The sequence below is a fragment of the Neolamprologus multifasciatus genome, chromosome 14, assembly GCF_963576455.1.
Source record: "Neolamprologus multifasciatus chromosome 14, fNeoMul1.2, whole genome shotgun sequence".
In the NCBI taxonomy this organism is placed as follows: Eukaryota; Metazoa; Chordata; class Actinopteri; order Cichliformes; family Cichlidae; genus Neolamprologus; species Neolamprologus multifasciatus.
In genome coordinates, this window is record NC_140452.1 from 16,616,037 (window position 1) to 16,635,696 (window position 19,660).

General features: G+C 40.4%; 1 protein-coding gene across 7 annotated transcripts in view; it reads left to right on the forward strand.

Moving 5' to 3' along the window:
• mark4b (MAP/microtubule affinity-regulating kinase 4b) overlaps positions 1 to 19,660 on the forward strand; it is a 59,586-nt gene that overhangs the window by 22,092 nt on the left and 17,834 nt on the right. For all 7 annotated transcript variants that reach the window (XR_014877822.1, XM_085183870.1, XM_085183868.1 and 4 more), the window contains exons 2-7: positions 4,524 to 4,721; positions 5,801 to 5,854; positions 17,149 to 17,197; positions 17,282 to 17,347; positions 19,117 to 19,187; positions 19,425 to 19,481. Coding sequence is in view for 6 of the 7 variants with exons in the window: in XM_085183870.1 (XP_085039996.1) it covers positions 4,524 to 4,721; positions 5,801 to 5,854; positions 17,149 to 17,197; positions 17,282 to 17,347; positions 19,117 to 19,187; positions 19,425 to 19,481 (495 nt within the window). In the remaining variant the exon portion in view is untranslated. The remainder of the gene's footprint in view (positions 1 to 4,523; positions 4,722 to 5,800; positions 5,855 to 17,148; positions 17,198 to 17,281; positions 17,348 to 19,116; positions 19,188 to 19,424; positions 19,482 to 19,660) is intronic.

Sequence of the window (19,660 nt, forward strand, 5' to 3'; positions counted from 1 at the left end):
TGAAATACAATAAAATGGCTACATGAAGTAAATTAGCAAGTAAAGCACCAAACAGCAAACACCAGAAGTGTCAGAACAGAGAGTGTAAAGTGTAATGAGCACTGCAGGTTTGAAATAAAACCATTAAGGTGCTCGGACATACATGTTGTGTTGCCTGATGTGGGGAAAATGTCCTGTACCTGTGTATATAAGCTGATTATAGACGTGGATGACTATGCATAAAGTGCAGAAATTTCTTTAAACAACTTTTGGCAACTTTTCAAGCTAAAAGTCTGCATCAGATCTTTCGGCATCATGTCAGGCCCTTTGGCAGCTACGCTCACACCTTCAGCGCATTGTTGTTTAATTGACATCAAGCTGTCATTCGTGTAAGCCACACATGAATTTATAGGAATAAGCTGGCATGCTTCCTTTGTTGAGTCATTGACAGGAGCCTTGCCTGTCAACAGTGTGTTCCTCTGTAAGTTGATGTGGAAGGAATTATTCAGAAAGTAACAAAGAACATTTCAGCTTGTTTTTTTTTCATAGAGACTAAAGTGTAAACTGTAAAATGAAAGACTAACAAAACACCAGAATCTCACTCAACGAAACTGAAGCACAAACTTCTTTGGTGGTCTTTAAGAGTCAACAAGCTGTATTGTCGGATAATTTAATTAAAAACGCTTCAATAGGCACCAACAGTACAAACAGAGTGGAGCAGTCCACTTTAGTGACTAATTTTACACCTTAGCAGCATCCAAGTGGAGTGAGTTCTGAAAATAGCTTCCCACTATGTAGCTGTTATCAGCAGGCTTCAACATTTTTTTTGAACCAGACCATAAATGTGCTTTTAATGGTTCAAAGTTGGGAATTTTAATACTGGGATCTGGGGATTGACTCAGTTCTTTAGAGTTACCCTAAGGATCATTAGAGGAAGTGGTGTTTTTGGTACTTTATCATTTTAGGGCTCCGGAGTATGCATACTGGACAGAAGCAAAATCTGATTTTGCAATAAGGATAAACATTGTATTGGTTTAACCTCGCACACGTTCTTGTTACGATTTAACGATGCAGATGGACACCAAATCTCAGTGCTTTCAGTCTACAAGGACAAGGTGCAGCTTGTTTGCTGAATGTGCAAATCATTTAGCAACAACCCACACACACACAGAGCCCTTCATCCATCTTCTATATCAAATGTCACCTTACACCCATACTGGAGGGGGAGGGTGGGGGCTTTAATCGCCCCACTCCCCACCCTATGATATCTTTGCTGCTGCAGTCTACCAGCAATATAGACTCCATCACATCTTGCTCAAGCACACACACACACGCACGGGCCTGCTTGTGAATGAAACTGCGTGGTAATCAGAAGGATTGGGTGAATCGATAGACTGCACTCCCTGAAGATGGGGAGATGGCGAGATGGGAGTAGAGTGATGGAGGCCACCGGGATGCTCAAAATCATGAGAGGTCGCTGAAAATGAAGATAGCGTCGTGAGACAAAAGAGAGGGCGTGTCCGGGCATGGCGAGGAGAATAGAGAGAAAGGAGGCAAATTGATTTGTCTGGGGGAAGGGATGAACCAGAGGAGAGAGAAGAGGAGGTGAAATTAAAGGGGGGAAGGGAGAGGAAGAGGAGAAAATGAAGGAACACATTTGCTTGGTGGCTATGGCGTTTTAAATATCATATTCCACCTCTTTAGTTATAATCCTTCAATAAAATATTAGTTTCAGTTTGTACTATTTTGGTCCGAACCTTGATGTGTGATCAGCATCAGAAAGAGAGACGGAAGAATAACAGCTGAGGGCGATTTTTATTTGTTTTCTGGTGTACTGATTAATGTTGCAGACAGCCCACAGTCAAATTTATTCTTCTAAACAATAAACTCGACATTTTGTTTTTTTACATGGTAGTTTAGCTTTTAATAGTAATTTCTTCACATAGCATATGAGCTAGAAACATCTCCTTTCTTCATTTACAACCAGTTAATTTCCCCCAGGGATGTAGCACATTTCTCAAAAACCTGCTTTTCTCTTTGTCTTTGCTGTTTTGTATTAGAAATATGAGGAAAAATGCCTCAAGTGTTTCAAAAAAATGCATTTTGGAAAGCTAATAAAACCTAAGAATGAAAGTCCACAAAGAGAACGACAAAAAGGAGGCGCGATGAAAGCTTTTTGATGTCTGAGAGATGCAAACGGGTAAAACAGGCTGGGTTTAAAAGGTCCTAACAGCAAATCAGAAATGATCTTAGCAAGCAGCTGAACGACTGGAGGGGGTGGGCAATGGTGAAAGATACTTAGAAATACAGTCTGAGGTGGAATCACAGATCTTCTTGACTTGAACCTCATTTGTCTGCAGATTCTTCTTAGGCAACACTCTGCCAGTGATATTGCCTAATCTAGAAATTTACCAGAGATTCACAGAATATGTTAATCATGATATTGCTTTTGTGGAAATATACCAAAACGGCAACATTTACCAGATAAAAATTATTCTCAAACCCATGGAAATGTGAGTTGGCTCCTGAAACGAGAAGCAAATATGTTCCTGCACTACTGAGTTGGTGGAAATAGGGTCGGCTGTTGAGTCATCTAAAAAAACAGACATGAGTTTTGTAGAAATCTTTGGGTTTCTGTTATTTTCTACATCACTTAACATCAATGGTGCTACAAGTCGCTGCAGTTTCTTATGACATGTAGTTTTGAATATTGAGTAATTCTCATTTTTCTAAAAGGTCTAGTCTGACAGGGCTGGGCATGAACTTTTTCTGGCACTTTTTACTTTTTGCTTGTCCAGGCAGAGACGCCGCTAATCTGGGGTGGAAATGAAAGCAATTCATTTCAACTGAATTTAAAGAAATCAGGTGGGAGAAAAAAATTGCTGTCTCAGACGAGTGAACAGATCTTAATGCCGAACTTTGACATCTGTATGGAGTGCTATGCAATTTATTTGAGCTTTTTCATTTTTAATTGATTGCAATGACGGTGCACTTTTTCGTCCTTTGAAAATAATGCTAATTATTCATGCTTTGCATGAAATATCACCCTGTAACACAGTGAGTAATGAACAGTTGTTATTTACAGTTTTCCAAATGAAGCGGTCTATAGCTGGAACATTTCCTGATGGCTTTCACAGAGAAAAGTAGTGATTTGCTAAATATAGTGAAAAGTGTAGCAAGTCGTTTGCAGGAAGGACTGAATCTCATCCGCCTTTGAGTTACAAGGTAAAAACTGATACAACTGTCAGGAACAAGCTTCTGCATCATTGATTGATTGTGAAAGTACTTTGTAGCTAACAAACAACATTTAATGCTGAGATTTTACAATAGTAATGTTCACCCTTCATTTCAGATGTTTGTTTTCATTGTAGTCAGGTACCTGCGTTTGCCCTGAAGCTTCCTCTATTTTCTTGTTTCTTTGTTCCGCATGTCATCCTTACTGCAGATGGGTATTTATGTGTCCATTCAGTGCTTGGGAAAGCAAATGGAGAGATTAAAACTTGAAGTAAAGCGGTCAAATAAAACCGACAGTCAAGCCTGTTTAAAGATAAATGATCAGAATACATTTGACTCCAATTGAAATATGAAACATGATCAATATAAAGTCAGTAGAACTCATTCCATTAATGTGTTGACACACAACACCAAAGGCCAATGATAATAAGAATAGCGCTGCACTCATATTGCTGGAGTAAAGCTCGGTCTGGCTGACACACAGAGCGTAACATTTGTCAGACCTATATTACCTGTCTCTCCCTCATCACTGTGAGAAAATGACAAAGTGTTGGTTGGTTGGCTGTCGCAGTTATCCTGCTGTTTCACTCACCGATCTATTCTTTAAAGGGTGATTAAATCCAGACTGTGTGGTAGTTTTAGATATGAGCATGTTGTGAGTATCAACAGACGCTCAGGTATGAAGGCCAGATCGGTTTCCCACCACCATCATTAGGAACACGAGTCTAACGTCACTGAGCCTGCAGCCACACACGAGTGTGCTGAATAAAAACATTGAGGGGTGCTGGGTGCACTTTCTTTTCAACTTCTGGTGTCTGGTACAGGCATGCAGTTACATAGTCAGTGTCACAAGGTATCTATAGGCATGCAGATCATTTGGAGCTTGTGACTCTCTTTCACTCTTTCAACATCGGTGCAAGTATTTTAAATATGTTTGGTTTACAACTAGTTAAATTTCCACTTAAATAATAATTTAGCCAATTAAAGGTGAAAAAATACTTAAAAATTCAATAGATGTAAAATTTAATAGGTATATTCCATCTACTGTGATTTATTTTCAAGGGAGAGCTGCACAACTGAACTGTTTTGCTTGAAAAAAAAAAATTTTTTTAACCGTTCAGCTCTAATATTGTTTTTATTTAACGAACTGTGAGTGTGAGTCTTCTTTCAAGCAAAAATTGTTTTCTCTTACAGTTAGAGAGTATCACATCTAAGATTTCACATTGGATACAGTTCTTAAGATTCCACTAAAGATTCCACTAAATTGAATTGTCACAGTAGTTTATGTATTTATCTCTCTCTTTCTTCAGCATACCTCCCTGTCGGCCAGCCGCTCAGAGAAGGGCACGGGCTGGTCAAGCCGCTCACTTGGTGCCAGATGTCGTAACTCCATCGCCTTGTGTTCAGATGAACAGCCACACATTGGAAACTACCGACTGCTCAAAACCATCGGCAAAGGCAACTTCGCCAAGGTTAAACTGGCGCGACACATATTGACCGGCAGAGAGGTGAGTTCAAAGAAACAAGAAGGAGAGAAAAACAATGCACAGAAAGCAAAAAGCATAAAAAATCCTGATAATTATTACGCTGAAGGGCAGCCGTGCACAGTGGCTCATATGAGGCTAAAAGAAAAGAGTTTAGGGTTTGGAGCAGAAGTAAATACTCCTTGTAGTGCAGTCAAGGCCTTTAAACCTTTTGAAGAAAGACCGTGTGTGTGTGTGTGTGTGTGTGTGTGTGTGTGTGTGTGTGTGTGTGTGTGTGTGTGTGTGTGTGTGTGTGTGTGTGTGTGTGTGTGTGTGTGTGTGTGTGTGTGTGGTGGGTGGGTGGGTGGGTGGGTGGGTGTACGTCCATGTGTTTAAATACACTGTAGTCTTTCTTCTCATAAAACCCTTGACCTACATTAGCTCAGTTGATAACTCCGGGCTCAAGAAACTTTGTGTGTCTGCCACTGGCTTAATCATGTGATAGCTGCTGTTTCCACCCACATAAAGCAGAAGACATATATGGTGGTTTAAAGTTGTACTGGTATGTCCGGGTCAACACATGCTGTTAAACCTCTTGCTTTATTAAGTAAGTTTTAGCTTTTATGTCTTTTCTGTGTTGTAAAACATAGCGTGGTTTGAACTCTTTGGCCTCATTACAGTTTGTTTTTATTCACGTGTGTTTTCTCATTTAAGAATATTGGACTGTGTTGTGCTTGCTAGCAGTATTACCCAATGCTAAAGATTCTTCAGATTATTCTAGTTCAGGGTTTATTTAGTCCGGCTGGAGTAAACTCATCATCTAAGCATATTTTTCAGTAGCCATCAAGTGTCAGACTGTCTTGACTGTCAATATGGACACTTAAGTGGCTGATAATAAATACAACTCAAAAAAACAGCAAATTAATTGATTAAAAAATGAAAGCAGTGGAAATTATACAGCAAAGGGCCACGGATCGGACTCGAACTGCTACATTTCAGCCGTGTGGCATGTGATCACCTGCTCAACCAGTGAGCTATGCTGGCGTTAAATAAGCCAGTTTTTGTTGGGCAAGTGTGATAAATTCTCTGTATTTATTTTGTTTTTGTTTGTTTTTTTCTCCCAGGTTGCAATAAAGATCATCGATAAAACACAACTGAACCCAACCAGCCTTCAGAAGGTGAGTGACACGTTACTGGATCAACCGGTGTATATCAGTTTAATGAGCTGGCCACTTAACATTCAACTGAACTCTAGATTTAATAATTCTTGTAGTAAGAGTGCAGGATTTTTTTTCCTTTTTAACTTGTGGCATTCTCTGTGTGCTTATTTGTGTTGCCTTAGATTAAAACTCTCAGTTGAGCTTTGTGTGCTGTAGTCATCTGACCTTTTACCTTTTGGTTGTTATGCGGTTAAAATGTGAAAAACACAAAAGCAACAGTTCGGGGAGAATTTCAGCACTGAGGCATCTGCGTTGGCTTTGTCAGTGGTTGCAGGGAAGATTCGTCTCTCCATCTTCAGCTCTTGCAGTGCTGCTTGATAAAAGGCTTGCCTGTCCAGTTTTATGGGTTATTTATATCTTTTGTGAACTCGGTATAGTATATTCATTCAAAGAAGCCAGCGAAGCAGTGAATTTTGCTTTGTGTCATTGTAATGCATCCGTCACATGTGCACTCAGTCCTCCAGAACAAAGCTGGACAAAGACTTTGAGTAACGTACGTCACCGTATGCTTCTGTGGTGACATTTAGGGTTATGTATTAACTACATGCATTGCATTTGTGTCCTTAATGAGATTAAACCCTTTCCTGTCTCAGCTCAGACTGCTTGCATCTATTTGTGTTTTTGTGTGTGGTGCATGTGTTAATTGAGCGCGATCTAATGAAACAGAGTCGACCACTGCCTCAGGGCTGTCTTCTGTTTTCAAGCAGCGAAAGTTGTGGTATTTTCTCATTCAGCTATGATGGTGTTTAATAATGCAGCACTGAAATATTAATGTCTTCACTGAGTGTATGATTTTATTATATTTTGCTCCATGTGATTTTATTGTGGTGTTCTCTCCCCCCGCATCATGTAATTTAAGGTGGACCTCTTAGATAGTTGAGCAGTAAAGTTAATCATTATTCACTGGACCATAGCGTCATACCTCCATTGTCATAATATCTAAAGCGTGACTGGGTAGCTGCTGTGACGTCACCCAGTGGTTAATGAAGTGTGAACTTTCACCGTTAACCAATCAGCATACAGAAATATTCCTCCTTTCTGACTCCTGTAATGACCTTAATTTACAAAATTAGCGTCATGTTTTATTCAATAAAACCAGAAAGTCGTGACTGAGCCCATAAATCATCAGGAGATTGTTTACCAAGGTCAGAGAGCAAAGGAGCCCAGGGCTGTTTTTCCATAGATTTCTATATGACTGCGAGTGTTTGTGCAACCACATCAATCGCCCCCTGTTGGTCACTTTAAAAAAAAATGCAGATTTAAAACACTTAAGCATTGGCTATTTTTTCAGACCCAGAGGCTGCGTCCATATTTTTTACTGCCTATGCTAATGTCAAAGCTAGACTGTGGTTTAGACATTGGTTCGCTTATCGGTTGCATGTAGTACTAATATGCGGTTTTCACATGTGAACTCCCGACAGTGGCAGCTGAATCAGCTTTGCTTTCCCACATTAAGCCAGCAGATAGTTAACATCAGATCTTTTCTCACTAATGGAAACAGTTTGATTTAGGTGTTGGTTATTTTGAGACCACTGGCTGTGAATTCACCAGACAATCAATCAGACATCACATGGACTTAGTAGTATGAAGCTGGCAGGCTAAAGACAGTTGAATGTCTGGTCTCACATGCAGCTTCACCATTTAATTTCTGAAAATTGCTTAATTAAACGCTTGTAATTTAAAAAATACAATGAGTACTATAAAAAAATACTATGGTTTCTAAAACATGCTGCTAGGTTTTGTTTGCTCTGTTCTGGAAATGTTAGTTGGTTAAAGAAATGTGCTACTTATTTCTTCACCTTCAGACATCTGAAGTAGGAAATCATTTTAATAGACTGAAAAAGCAGAGCTGTACCACAAGCTTTTATTCCCCAGATTGGCAGCAGGTTTTTCTGGCTGTTCATTTTGTCATTTGCAGGTTTAACCTTGTGTATTTGTGTGATGGACTCACAGCTGTAAGAACCGTTCCCAGAGTTTAACAAGGGATTTCTTTGTACAGCCGCAACCCTGCTGACCAACCTTTGTCCTTGTTCAATTATGACTTTACTTTATCATGCACTTCACAACAAAAAGCACACTCTCTCACCTCATCTGGATCAATACTGCACCACATACACACATACAAACTGGCCTATTGATGAATTCTCAGCTGGTTAGGTAACTGGTCCAGGCTAGGTTTGGCTCAACTGATAACACAAAGTTGTGTTATTGGTGACGTATGGTTGTCCGTGACTATTGGTCCACTTGGCCTAGATTCTGGCCAGGATGACTGATTGATGACGCTGCTTCTCCACTTGTCAACAAAATGAAAACATAAGTTAGTTGGTATCCCAATCCAAGTCCTCCTATCAGTAATTAAAGGCAATTACTCTGTAAAATTCACCAATTTATTAACAAAAATTGGTCTTTTCTTTTTTGTTTTTCAAAAATGTACATTATTTGTATTTGGTGGAAAATAAATAATTTTATTAGACTGCTGGTGGTTTTCCTTTTGCCTCTGACAAAAACCTTTTTTTTCAGGGGCTGCAAATAATTCCTCAATGCAGCGAAAAAGACTGTGTGTGAATCTGGAGGATGAATTTGTGGATTGTGTGTGTCTGCTGGGAACACAGACAGTGGTTTTGCTGAACAGCAGTCATGAGAATGGCCGGGCTTTCTTAGAACAGAAATTGCCTTCGGTTCCGGTGGTGATACGCCGACTTAATCACACCATTAATCTGCTCTTCAAGTGTTGAATCTCAGATCCTGGTTTTATAAGGCGTGGTTCAGAGCTGTGTGTGTATTCTGCAGCCTGGTTGTGGTGTAGTGCTGCATAGCGCAGCTGTATCGGGGCAGGGGCTGCCCGTTACGTCCTGTCCTGTCAGCATTATTGTAGTCTGTGTAGGACAATATGCATGCTGCCAGGTGACACTGTCTCTCTCCATCTCTTTCTCTGTGTCTGTCTGCCACTTTTCCCCTCACTCACTCACTGCCCGTCTCTTTCTCCAGTTATCACTTTCTGTGTGTGCTGAAAAAGTGTTGAATTTCATTATAAATCAATTTCAATGTTATGTTTATATAATATAAAGCTCCAGCTTATGATAAATTAGTATTAAGCCGAACTTTGTTTGGGTTGGACAGTTGTGTTGTTAGCAAATATAAAATTTTACTGTTAACATTTATAGGTGTTAATAACCATAGAGGAAGAACCTTTGGTACTTTGGTACTTTTCAACATTCTTGACCCCTCATAACTTCCTAAAGACATCAAATATCCACAGGTATCAAAATGTTGGTTTAAAAAAAGGCCTTTTATGTGCTGTAACTTGTTTTGATCAGCCAGTTATCACATGTGGTGGTAGGATCTTTAGGTGTTTTTTACCAATGAAGACAGATCAAACATTCAGGGTGCCAGGGTTTCTGTTACTCTACGTCACTGAATTGGTGCATTAAATCGAAACTATAGTATGTTCGTGATATTGATGTTCAGAGTTGGTTATGATTTTGGCCTTAGATTCTAACTTGAAGTGGTATTACTGATTCTGAAGTTGGGAGGGCCTGATTGATTTTCCATGGAGTGACACATAAAACGGGAACACTGTAAATAATGTTTTTCATTATTTTTGTGGATAAAAATGCATTTTACTTGCTAAATAATGTGGTTCATCAGTTGACATGGTTTATGTTTAGCGAATGTCCTTGTGAAACTAGAAAATATCAGAACCTTCACCAATATGTCATCCTTTAAAGGAAAATAAGAAGTAAAGCCGTAGCTCAGAGTGAAGAATATTTGCCAATATTAATCAGTCTTCTGTCTTTCGTGGAAGATTGATTCGCTTTAGTGTACCTAGTGGAAAAGCACACAATTTGCATTTTAATTTTGACAGCATTAATATTCAAAAGTTGTCGTCTTCACAGTCGAGTTGAAATAGAAACACGCACGGGCTTCTTCCAACACTTTAATTCTCTCCACGAAAGCTCTTCGCTTCATCTCGGTCTTCCTAGCAGCTCACGCTGTGGTGCCTCAATCTATGTTTTGTCAACTGTAGCTTTATGCCCCACTTACCTCTCTCTTCTCCCTGCTGCTCCACTTTCTCTTTTTTCTCCTCTTCGTCATCTCTTTATTTTGTTCTCTTTACTGTAACACTGCGTCCCACTTTTCCTGCCTTTCTCCCCGGGCGGTGTGTTGCAGTAGTAGCTCTACTGTAATCACAGCTGTACTCTTTGCCATCTGTAGTCTACAGTACACTTGTTTAAAGCTACAGGGACACAGGCACTGTCATGCTATGAGACTTTAAAAAGTGTATCCTGCTTCTAGAGAACTGCCAAATTTCCACCTTCAGTTGCAGCTGACACACAACAGATCAACCACATGACTGATGCAGGCGTGATAAATAAAAGGATTAAAGGAACAGCTTCAGATTTCATCAAAATCAGATGCATATCTGTCCAACTACCTGAAATGGCATTGATATATTAATGTGCAGTAAGACAAAAAACATTTAAGCACTGCGTCCTAAACCGTAATATCTCAGGGTGTCTTCTTACTGTTGTAGATGTTATTTATTTTCAGTTACTCTCTGTGGAGCATTTTGTACCTTTCTTAAGAAAAGTGCTGTATAAATAAAGTGTGTGGTTATTGTTAACATTATAAATCCGGGTATTATCTTCTGTTGTTGTACCCGCAGGCTGTGGCCTTTAGCAGATTGCAGATCTCTGCCAGTGTTGCTTCTCTGCAGAGCTTTTCAAAATTACAAAGCTGCACCCTCTGTAAACAGTTTATGTTAGTTCAAAGTTTTAGGTGTTTATGGTCTTAGAAGAGATCGTATAATGAGGTGGAAATCATGATGCCAGACTGAGTGTAGCAGAACATTAACAGACATTTAAAACTGCACATTGGCAGGAAAAGAAGAAGGTCTTCCAATGATTTTAGATTAATCTCCTTGTGAGTTTTTGGCTGTGGACTCCAAACAGTCTTGTGTTTGTGTTCATATCTTTGAGCTCTAATAGCAACATACAGGATCAAATGTCATTGTCCTTGTTTCCCCTGTGGTGTGTGTCGTTGGATAATCACCCAGACTATGCAGGGCCCCACAAAAAAGATTGGTGTTACTTTAAGAACAGGAGAATTTTGTGGGCGGCTGCTCAACTTTGTGAGTGTGCAAAAAGTAAAATAACTGTTTGGGCCACTATCTAATGCTGTGAAGTATGTTTTGTCCCTTGCCCAGGCCCCTTCAGCCAGGAGCTAAATTCCAGACAGGGAAACAAAAGAGGCCGTCATGTAGGGATGGGGAGGTGGGGGTGGCTTTGGGGCACTGGAGCAGGAGCAGGGACCCTAAGGAAGACAAGATACAGAGCGCAACTGAAGACAACAGACGGTGTTTGTATAAGACTACATGGGTTATAACAAGCAGATAAAGCCACTGTCCAAAACACTCTCAGCTCTGCCTTTGTATGCATGTGTAATGCCATTATCTGGATTGCTACGCTGCATATTGTTCCTGCGTGGGTGTCTGCGCATAATCATATTGTTGCTGCTGTATGCATTGTTGTTATTGTGCCGGTCTGTGATGGGAATAATTAGACAATAAAGGCACAAGAGGGCGGGCAGACCAAAAGCAGAAGGTTTTCTCACAAGTGCTCTCCCTCCGCTTACTGTGTCTGGTTTAGACAACATCTATAAAACTATATGTCTCTGTTTTTATTAGAGCTGAGCCAGGATCCCTGTGATCTGGGTCAAACACCAAGCAGTAAAAGGCCAGAATTTAACTCCAGCGTCTCTTCATTAATGATTCATCTTCTCTTATTAACAGCCCTGAGAGCTCCTATTACTGCTGTGCATTCAGTGAATGGGGGGACTGGGAGGTGCTCATTTAGCAGGAGTTTAGTGGGAGCTTTTCCTTCAGGATCAATGATACGCAAGGTCAAACATGTATGCAAATGTTCCCTGGCAATGAGCAAAAGAAGCAAAACCCTTTAGCAGTGCAGCTTATTAGACTGCTCCAAAGCAAGTGTTTGCTTTAAACCGTGCTACACAAGCAGCCACGCATGCTGAAGTGCTTCATTAGCTTCAGGCTTTTTCTCAGATGTTTGCCTGGACAAACTTGATTTAAAATATCTCTAGCAAATCACTTTATCAGGTCCAAAGTTGAGATTGTTTATATACATGTTTAGTTATCCAGATCTGAAATGATGCTGCTGCTGCTATTATTATTATTATTATTATTATTATTATTATTATTTCTTCATCTGAAAGCGAAAACACTTGGAGTCCACACACATCAGCTGTTTTCTCAGCCTTTAAAGCAAAAAACCCAACGTCATCTCGTACAATGACTAAACATTTTGTAAACGAGGGGCAGCTAATCAGAAATTAAAGTGGTTACAAGAGCTTGGCCTTAAAGGGGAAGAAACTAAAACACCTTGTTCTGAACTGAGGAGCTGCACCAAGATCCAGTACAAGATAAACAATGATTATTTTGAACTGTGAATCATGCAAAGCTTCTCTAGTGCAATCAGAAAATACAAATATAAAGCTGGACATGAGAGAAAAAAGTTCCCCTTAAGCTACCAGGCTAAAGTGTCTAATACATCGGCAGCAACAGTATCTCAGCAAACTGTTGCTAACACATCAGGAACACCAAATGATCTGCAGTGTTTTGTGCACATGGACCGCCTTTGATCGAACGGTGCCGTGCTGAAGGACAAAATGGCATTAATTGTGTTTTTTGTTTGAAGAGGGCTGGTGCCTAAAAGCCTGTGGGCGTGACACAAATGCAGTTTTTAAATGTGTTTATTTCACGCGGACAGCTCACGGTAATGGATTTCAGTATAAAATAATAAGATGTAAACATGCCAATTTCAGCTGAACTGTGGGTTACGTAAAGCTTTACAGTTGACATACAGGGACACAACAGAACGCACATAAACACACAGACGATGCATCATGCTAAGTTTTAGAGCGAATAGTTCTCAACAACAGACTGACGTCCATGTTTCCTGGGCTCAGGAGCGGGGCTCTCTCATTCAGAGTGTTCACACACTCACAGACAGGGTTATTCACAGCAAGTACTCTGACGTGGGAGTGGAGAGTTTATTCGTCACCATCATTCTGCTGCTCTTTGTCTTTCACTCTCTTCCCTTTTTTCCCCTCAGATTCTCTGGTCTTGTGATTGGCTTCAGCTGATGAGAGGAAGTGTGTTTCATGGTTTGAGTTCTTTAGTGTGTTAATCTGTACACCCTGCAGTGGATATTTGAAGGGGCCAGTTATCAATACCTCATTTCTCTATTTCAGCTTGTTTGCTTTCTCTCTGCTCCTTCGCTAACTCTGTGTGTGCTTGTGAGAGCATACTTGTCCGGATGGTTAGGGGGAGAAAACAGACACCCAGCATGGATAAACTGGTCAAAGGCTAATAGACTTGGCAGACCAGACTCATGAATCAAAAGTGCAGTACTCCTCACATTATGAGAAAGAGACAAGTAAAAATCTGCAGCAGTGGGTCATTAAGTTGCTTGGTGTAAATCCTCAGAAAAGCAACACTGAATTCTGTGTCCTGGCAAGGAGAGAGAAATAAAGGGTGACAAAAAATACAGGAATGCATTTAAGAAGAAAATAAAGCTGCTTAGAAAAAAACACAAGGAGAAGGCAGGGAATGTGAAGGCTGCATTCAGAATGCAGATTAATTTCCTGTGTAAATATTTGCATTTGGCGAACAACTCGCTTTCTAAACCTGAAAATTTTAGACCCAAAATCAATATATTGCTATAAAAGGACCATATGGCAGTAGCTGTGGGTCTGTGTCTTCGCATGTGTTTGGCATTTCATGACTTCCCACAATCCCCTGGGCAGCAGGATATCCAGGGATTATTACCTGGGTTTGCATGGCAACTGTGACGCGGAGCCATCACCGTGAGAGAGACCCAGGAAGTGATTACATGGAGTATGAATTTAAGAAGGCACACAAATATTGAAATTAATTATGCATTTCATCACAATCCAAAAAAAACTTTATAACATCAGTAATCTTCAAAATGGACCTAAAGTGCAATAAGAATCTTCATTATTGCCTCTACAGCAGCACGAGCTGAGGATTAAATGGATCAATACTGGTGACTCAACAATTTCCCGGCCAGCTGCTAAAGTCTCCTTTCACACATACCCCATTTTGGAAACAATTCCCAGATGTCATTCACATCTTTAAATATGCAACATCTCAACAAGCAGCGCTCACAGATTGATTTCTCACTTGGAAGACCGAGCAGGCAAGAAAAAGGAGAGAAAATGTGGGAGAGCAAGGGTTAGTTGAGTATGGAGGAGAAGGAGAGAGGTGAATGAGTGTACCGGTGAGGGAGGACAGGCTTAACTGATAATACTTCTTAAAGCTCAGATGAACAGCTGATGCACCGTGCACCTAATTCAATTACACACACTCCCACTGGACTCACTGTGTCTGTGTTTATGACAATGCAGCTTCCCATTTTAGGAGCACAGGATAGATAAAATATCTAACAGAAGAAGAGAAAGTCGTGTTAATAACACATTAGAGAACATCCTCTGTGGTTCTTATGTGTGAATGCTTCTCCTACACAGCGTGGCTCTTTGCCACACACGTTCACATCTGAGAGCTGTTTCTTCAAATCATTAATACAAATCAGTTAACAGTTGCATTTCATTATCTATTGATTAGTCTGTCATGTTTCTTTTCCAATCTGTTAGTGTCACAGCCTTTGTTTTATCTTATGGTGACTTATTCTGTGTGACCAAGGATCCAAAACTCAAAAAAAGTGAAATTTCAGAAGTGTTTATGATTTAGTGTTATAAGGTGTTTTATTGCTTTTTATTCATATTAATGCTTTCTGTTTTATGTCTCCTTTTCCTGTTGTTTTCAACTCTATTTACGGTCATTGCATCTTGTTTTTTCCTTCAATATGTCACTTTCTGTTTGACATTCATATCCAATTCTTCCTGTGTGTCAAAGCGTAAACTCTTAAATTAGTTTTAACAGTGCAAGCACACCACTTCTTGCATCTTGTCTGTTAGCTCTTTGTCACACTTTTGACCAGTCGACACCAAACAGGAAGCTTCTGTGTTGGCTGCTCTAATGCGAATCAGTCTGTTAGAGGACGTCTTCTTATGTAGGCAACAAAGTGTTTATTTTCTTCTGGGTCCACTGGCTACAAGGAATCTCTCCGACACAGGTACAGGCACGTTAAGCACTGCTGCCTCAGGTGACTGTAATGTCGTCGGGGAACGTTTTATTATCGCAATGTGAAAAAGCAAATTCCTGGAACACGTCTGTGTAGGCTCTCAGTCTACCAGGTCAAGTAGCCTTGAGAGCTTAACACCTTGGCTCATGTGAAGACTCGGATGATCGATAATGGGTCGATGACCCTCAGGACCACCTCAAAAGGGGACAACCCCGACTACGGGCTAAATACTTGAGACTCTCAACGATTTGTTTTTAGCAGTAAACCAGCCTGCTGTAAAATTGTTCTGAATTTCTGTGAATCTGCAGCGTATGTAGATAAATGTACACAGACTAATCCCAGGATTACTGGATAAGTAATGGTTTTAAATTGGGAAATCGGTTGTTTTTTAAATTCTTGTAAGTAAGCAAATGTCTGTTAAAGATTTATGTGTAGAACCCCATTGTTTAATGTGTAATATGACGGAATGGTGGAGAAAGGAGTACAAACTGTCAAATTATACGTGTATTCATATTTGCAGAAAATAGCCGGTATGTCATTTGAAATATCCTTTGTTTAATTATGTATTGTTAAATGAAAAGATGCAGAGATTCCAAATGGAATTATAAGCCTGAAGATGACGTGAAAACATGAGTGGCGTTGGGTTTTCTGTTCGATGAAAAGTCAGAGAGTGAGAGGGCGAGATAAGGGAGGAGCGTGTTTCCCAGGGCAGCTGAGGTTCTGCGACCAGAATGAAGGCATCGGAGCATTCCTGTTTTTGTATTCTGGTTCTTTTCACTGGCTTTGCTCTCTGTCTTTTGTTCTTTTTCCATGCTTTCACTTTTTTCACTCATGTGTAATATTTTCTCAAAGAATTGTTAATGAGGCAGATTTGCGGCAGCGCTCTGAATAGAGAAAATGACACAAACAGTAATATATATGTTTCTATACCTCTTTTTAGTTTAGCATGTTTTCTTAGCTTCGCTGAAACACTCCTGTCAGTGAAGCCCCATTCCCTCTTCATAGTTAGAATCTCTCATTTTGTCACGAATAACAAAATGAAACCTAACTGATGACTGATGAATGGAGTTAATTGCATTTGTTCAGTGTGCAGGTGTTTTGTTTTTGGTTTTTTTTTAAGTTTTCTCTGATGTTGATTCATTTCTGTGGTGAAATGAGTGTTTTAAAAACATTTATGACTCGCCATTGGGATGTCTCACTGTGAGTCCTGGCACATTCTCTCTGTAATCTTTTAAATGGTGTTCCCAGTCAAATGCATTACTTTAATGAGATGGAAGGAAAAAGAGAGAGAGAGAGGGTGATTGCATAAGAGTGGCAGGATGAGGCAGCAGTCTGGAGCTCAGTGATGGATTGGGAGGGGGGTAGGGAGGGTCCTCAGGGAAAGCCACCCTGGAGAGGAGGCCTTATTGTCAGCCTAGCATCAGTGGGACGCTCCCTTGGGTGACCCCGGGCACTAGTGGTCAGAAAGATGAGTGTCTCTGTGTATGTGTGTGTATGTGTGTGTGTGTGTGTGTGTGTGTGTGTGTGTGTGTGGGTGAGGAGGGATAAGATGAATGATGGGAGCAGTATATACACCAGCTGTGAACTGTATGAACTAACTGTTCATTTGGAGAATAAATTACAGTAATGATGGATATACCTGAATTCCTGCCCTTTTCTTGACCTGAACTCAATTCAGCTACAAACAAAATAAAAGTAGTACTTTGAAAGAGATTCAGATGTAGATTAAATTCATCAAGTTTGATGAGGTTTTAATTGCCGTGTCTTCTTTTATAACTTTATTATTGTGAAATCTATAAAAAGCCAGATTAAAAATAGCTGCGATTCTGACAGTTTCCTCTGTATCCTCATTAAGTGTGTGTTGTCTCTATGACAGGTTAAACGGTTCATTTAAAATTAATAAAGCATTATTTGATTTTGTGTTCTTCCACAAATAAACAGCTCCTACTTTGGTGTTATTTTCACGGCACGATTGACCAAATGCCGCAGTTTAAATGACCTTCATCCTTTACATACGTTTGCATCATGTATCCATTTGAGATTTCTTTTTCTTCCTCTCCTGTTCAGGTGTTTCGAGAGGTACGCATCATGAAAACTCTGAACCATCCAAACATAGGTGAGTCAACTCACACAACTTTTTGTTCTATGTGTATCTTTCCACGATGGCCTTTGCACTGAAATCTTTCTCTGTGTATTACAGTCCAGTTATTTGAGGTGATTGAGACAGAGAAGACACTTTACCTGATTATGGAGTACGCTAGCGGAGGTGAGTGACACCATCACCTCCCTCATCTGCATTGCCAAGTATAGATTTGTGCCAATTAGCTTCATTACTTCTGAACTGTACAGTCCAACCAAAGAGATAATTAACTTAGAGTATTTACTCCGTTTGCATTAGTGAGGTCTTGCTTCACTACTTTAATGTTTTCTCCTCCGTCTTTTTCGGAGCTGTCCTTCTATTCATCTTGCACTCAGGCATTGTTCAGCAGTTTCCCAGGCACTAATCTATTTTTGCAGCGTCTTTATTTTTTTTTCTTCTGTCTTCGTGATCCCTTAATCTCTCTTCGCTGCTCTCTCTGTATGTTGTGTGATCTCTTACTTACAATGCCTAATAAGGAGACATCAGCTCACCAGCAGACATGCAGCTCATATCAGCTCACCCTCAGCCTGCTTCATTGTTTAACAAATTAAATGTTTAGAGGCAGGACGGGGAAACAAAAGGATTTCATACTTTATGTTTCCCGAATATAGTGTGTCCAATTACTTTGCTTATATTATGGTGCCTGGTGCTCGGTCAGGCCTCTTCCGGGGCGTAGGGGGCCTCCGGCCTCTAGGCCTGCGGCTCGGTTCACTCTGGCACAGCTGGCTGCCGGCAGAGCCAGCCGGCACGCCGGTGCAGCCCCCTCTGGTTTCTGCTCCGTGGCTACTGGGTGACCCCTCGTCTGGGGCTCTCCTCAGCTCTTCCCAGGAGGGTGGCATGGATGCCCCTCCAGTGGTCCTACTTGGGCTCTCGCACTCTGGGGCCTCTGGATGTCTGGAGCCTTGATCTCCTCCATGCCTGCTTCATGCCCTGGGGGACGGGGCTATGGCTCTCTACATCCTCTAGCAGACCATTACATGGGGAAACCTTTTGAATACAAGCGCGCTGATCCACACAGGTGTGCACACGGGTGTTCACTGTTCATAGACATAAACTATACCTTTCTTGACTGCTACTTCAAGGCACATTGTGCGCTGTAGGTCCTGCGTGCTGCACAACAACATTCAATATTTAGTATTTACTGCTGTTTACACTTAGCTAGATTAACGTGATGGTGTTGTGTTTAGTATGTTGCTCTGTTTTTGTTTTGTTTTTTTGCTTGTTTTCTTGTCTTTTTCTTTCAACAGGTGATCCAGGAGATTTTTTTTCTCTTCTTTCTCTTTTTAAGTGCCCTTTCTCACTGTCCCTCTTCCCTTCTGTTTTTCTTTTCCTTCATCTTTCTTTCTCCCTTTCCTATCCCTCAGTCATGTCTGTCCCGTCTGTAACAACTGAAAATAAAATAAATAATAACAACAAAGGTCGATCAAATGGACCAATACGGCAAGGCCGCGATGGCCATAAATGCTCTAAAACACGAGATGGCCCAGCATCCAAAGCCGGGCTGCCAAAGGGCTCTCTGGATGGATCCGCAATCTGTGAAAATTGCTGAATTTAATAAATCGAATTAATAACTTCTGTGATGTTTTAAATGCACTGATGCTGCTTTTGGTCCCTTATTCTCAAGGAGTCACTACAGCAGGAAACGGCACATATGATTTGTGAAATTTTACAAATCTTTTCCCCTCCTGATGCAACGCTAAAGAGATTTTTGTCTCCTTCTGATTTTGAACCAAATGTTGTTTGGCACATTTGTAAACCCACTCACTACAATCCTCAAATTTTAATGCAGTCTAATGATAGTAGATTGAGTGTTGAAAAAACTGAGAATTATTTAAGTACTGCTAATTGTTTTAAAAATCATTCTTAGTCTTTGTTAATGGGTATCTAATTTTCAGGGGAAGTGTTCGACTACCTCGTGGCTCATGGCAGAATGAAGGAGAAAGAGGCCAGAGCCAAGTTCAGACAGGTCAGTGAAACTCCACAGCTGGTCTCAACCGTATGTCTGAGTGTGCCACAGCCTAAAACTGATGCACAGCTAGTCTTTCAGTTTTAAAGGATCAATTTATTTATGAATTTAGTTTAGAAAGCAGGCATTGGCATCTTTGAATTGAGCTTGTAGTATAGGAGCCATTCATTTGAAGGACAACATTAGGTTCAGTTATGTTCTCTTGTATGAGCTCATTTTGTATTTCTGTCTCCTTAGATTGTTTCAGCGGTGCACTACTGTCATCAGAAGAACATTGTTCACAGAGACTTGAAGGTGATTACCCAGAATCTTGGCACAAGATATTAAAAATTCTTCCTTTTAGATAAGTGTACATTATTTACAGAATTTACTGAATTACCTGTAACATTTTCAAAGCTGCAAAGCTTAATTTAGGCCCAAAGTGTGTTATACATTCAAAATAATAATCAGTTATTCTTGATTGAGTTTATGAA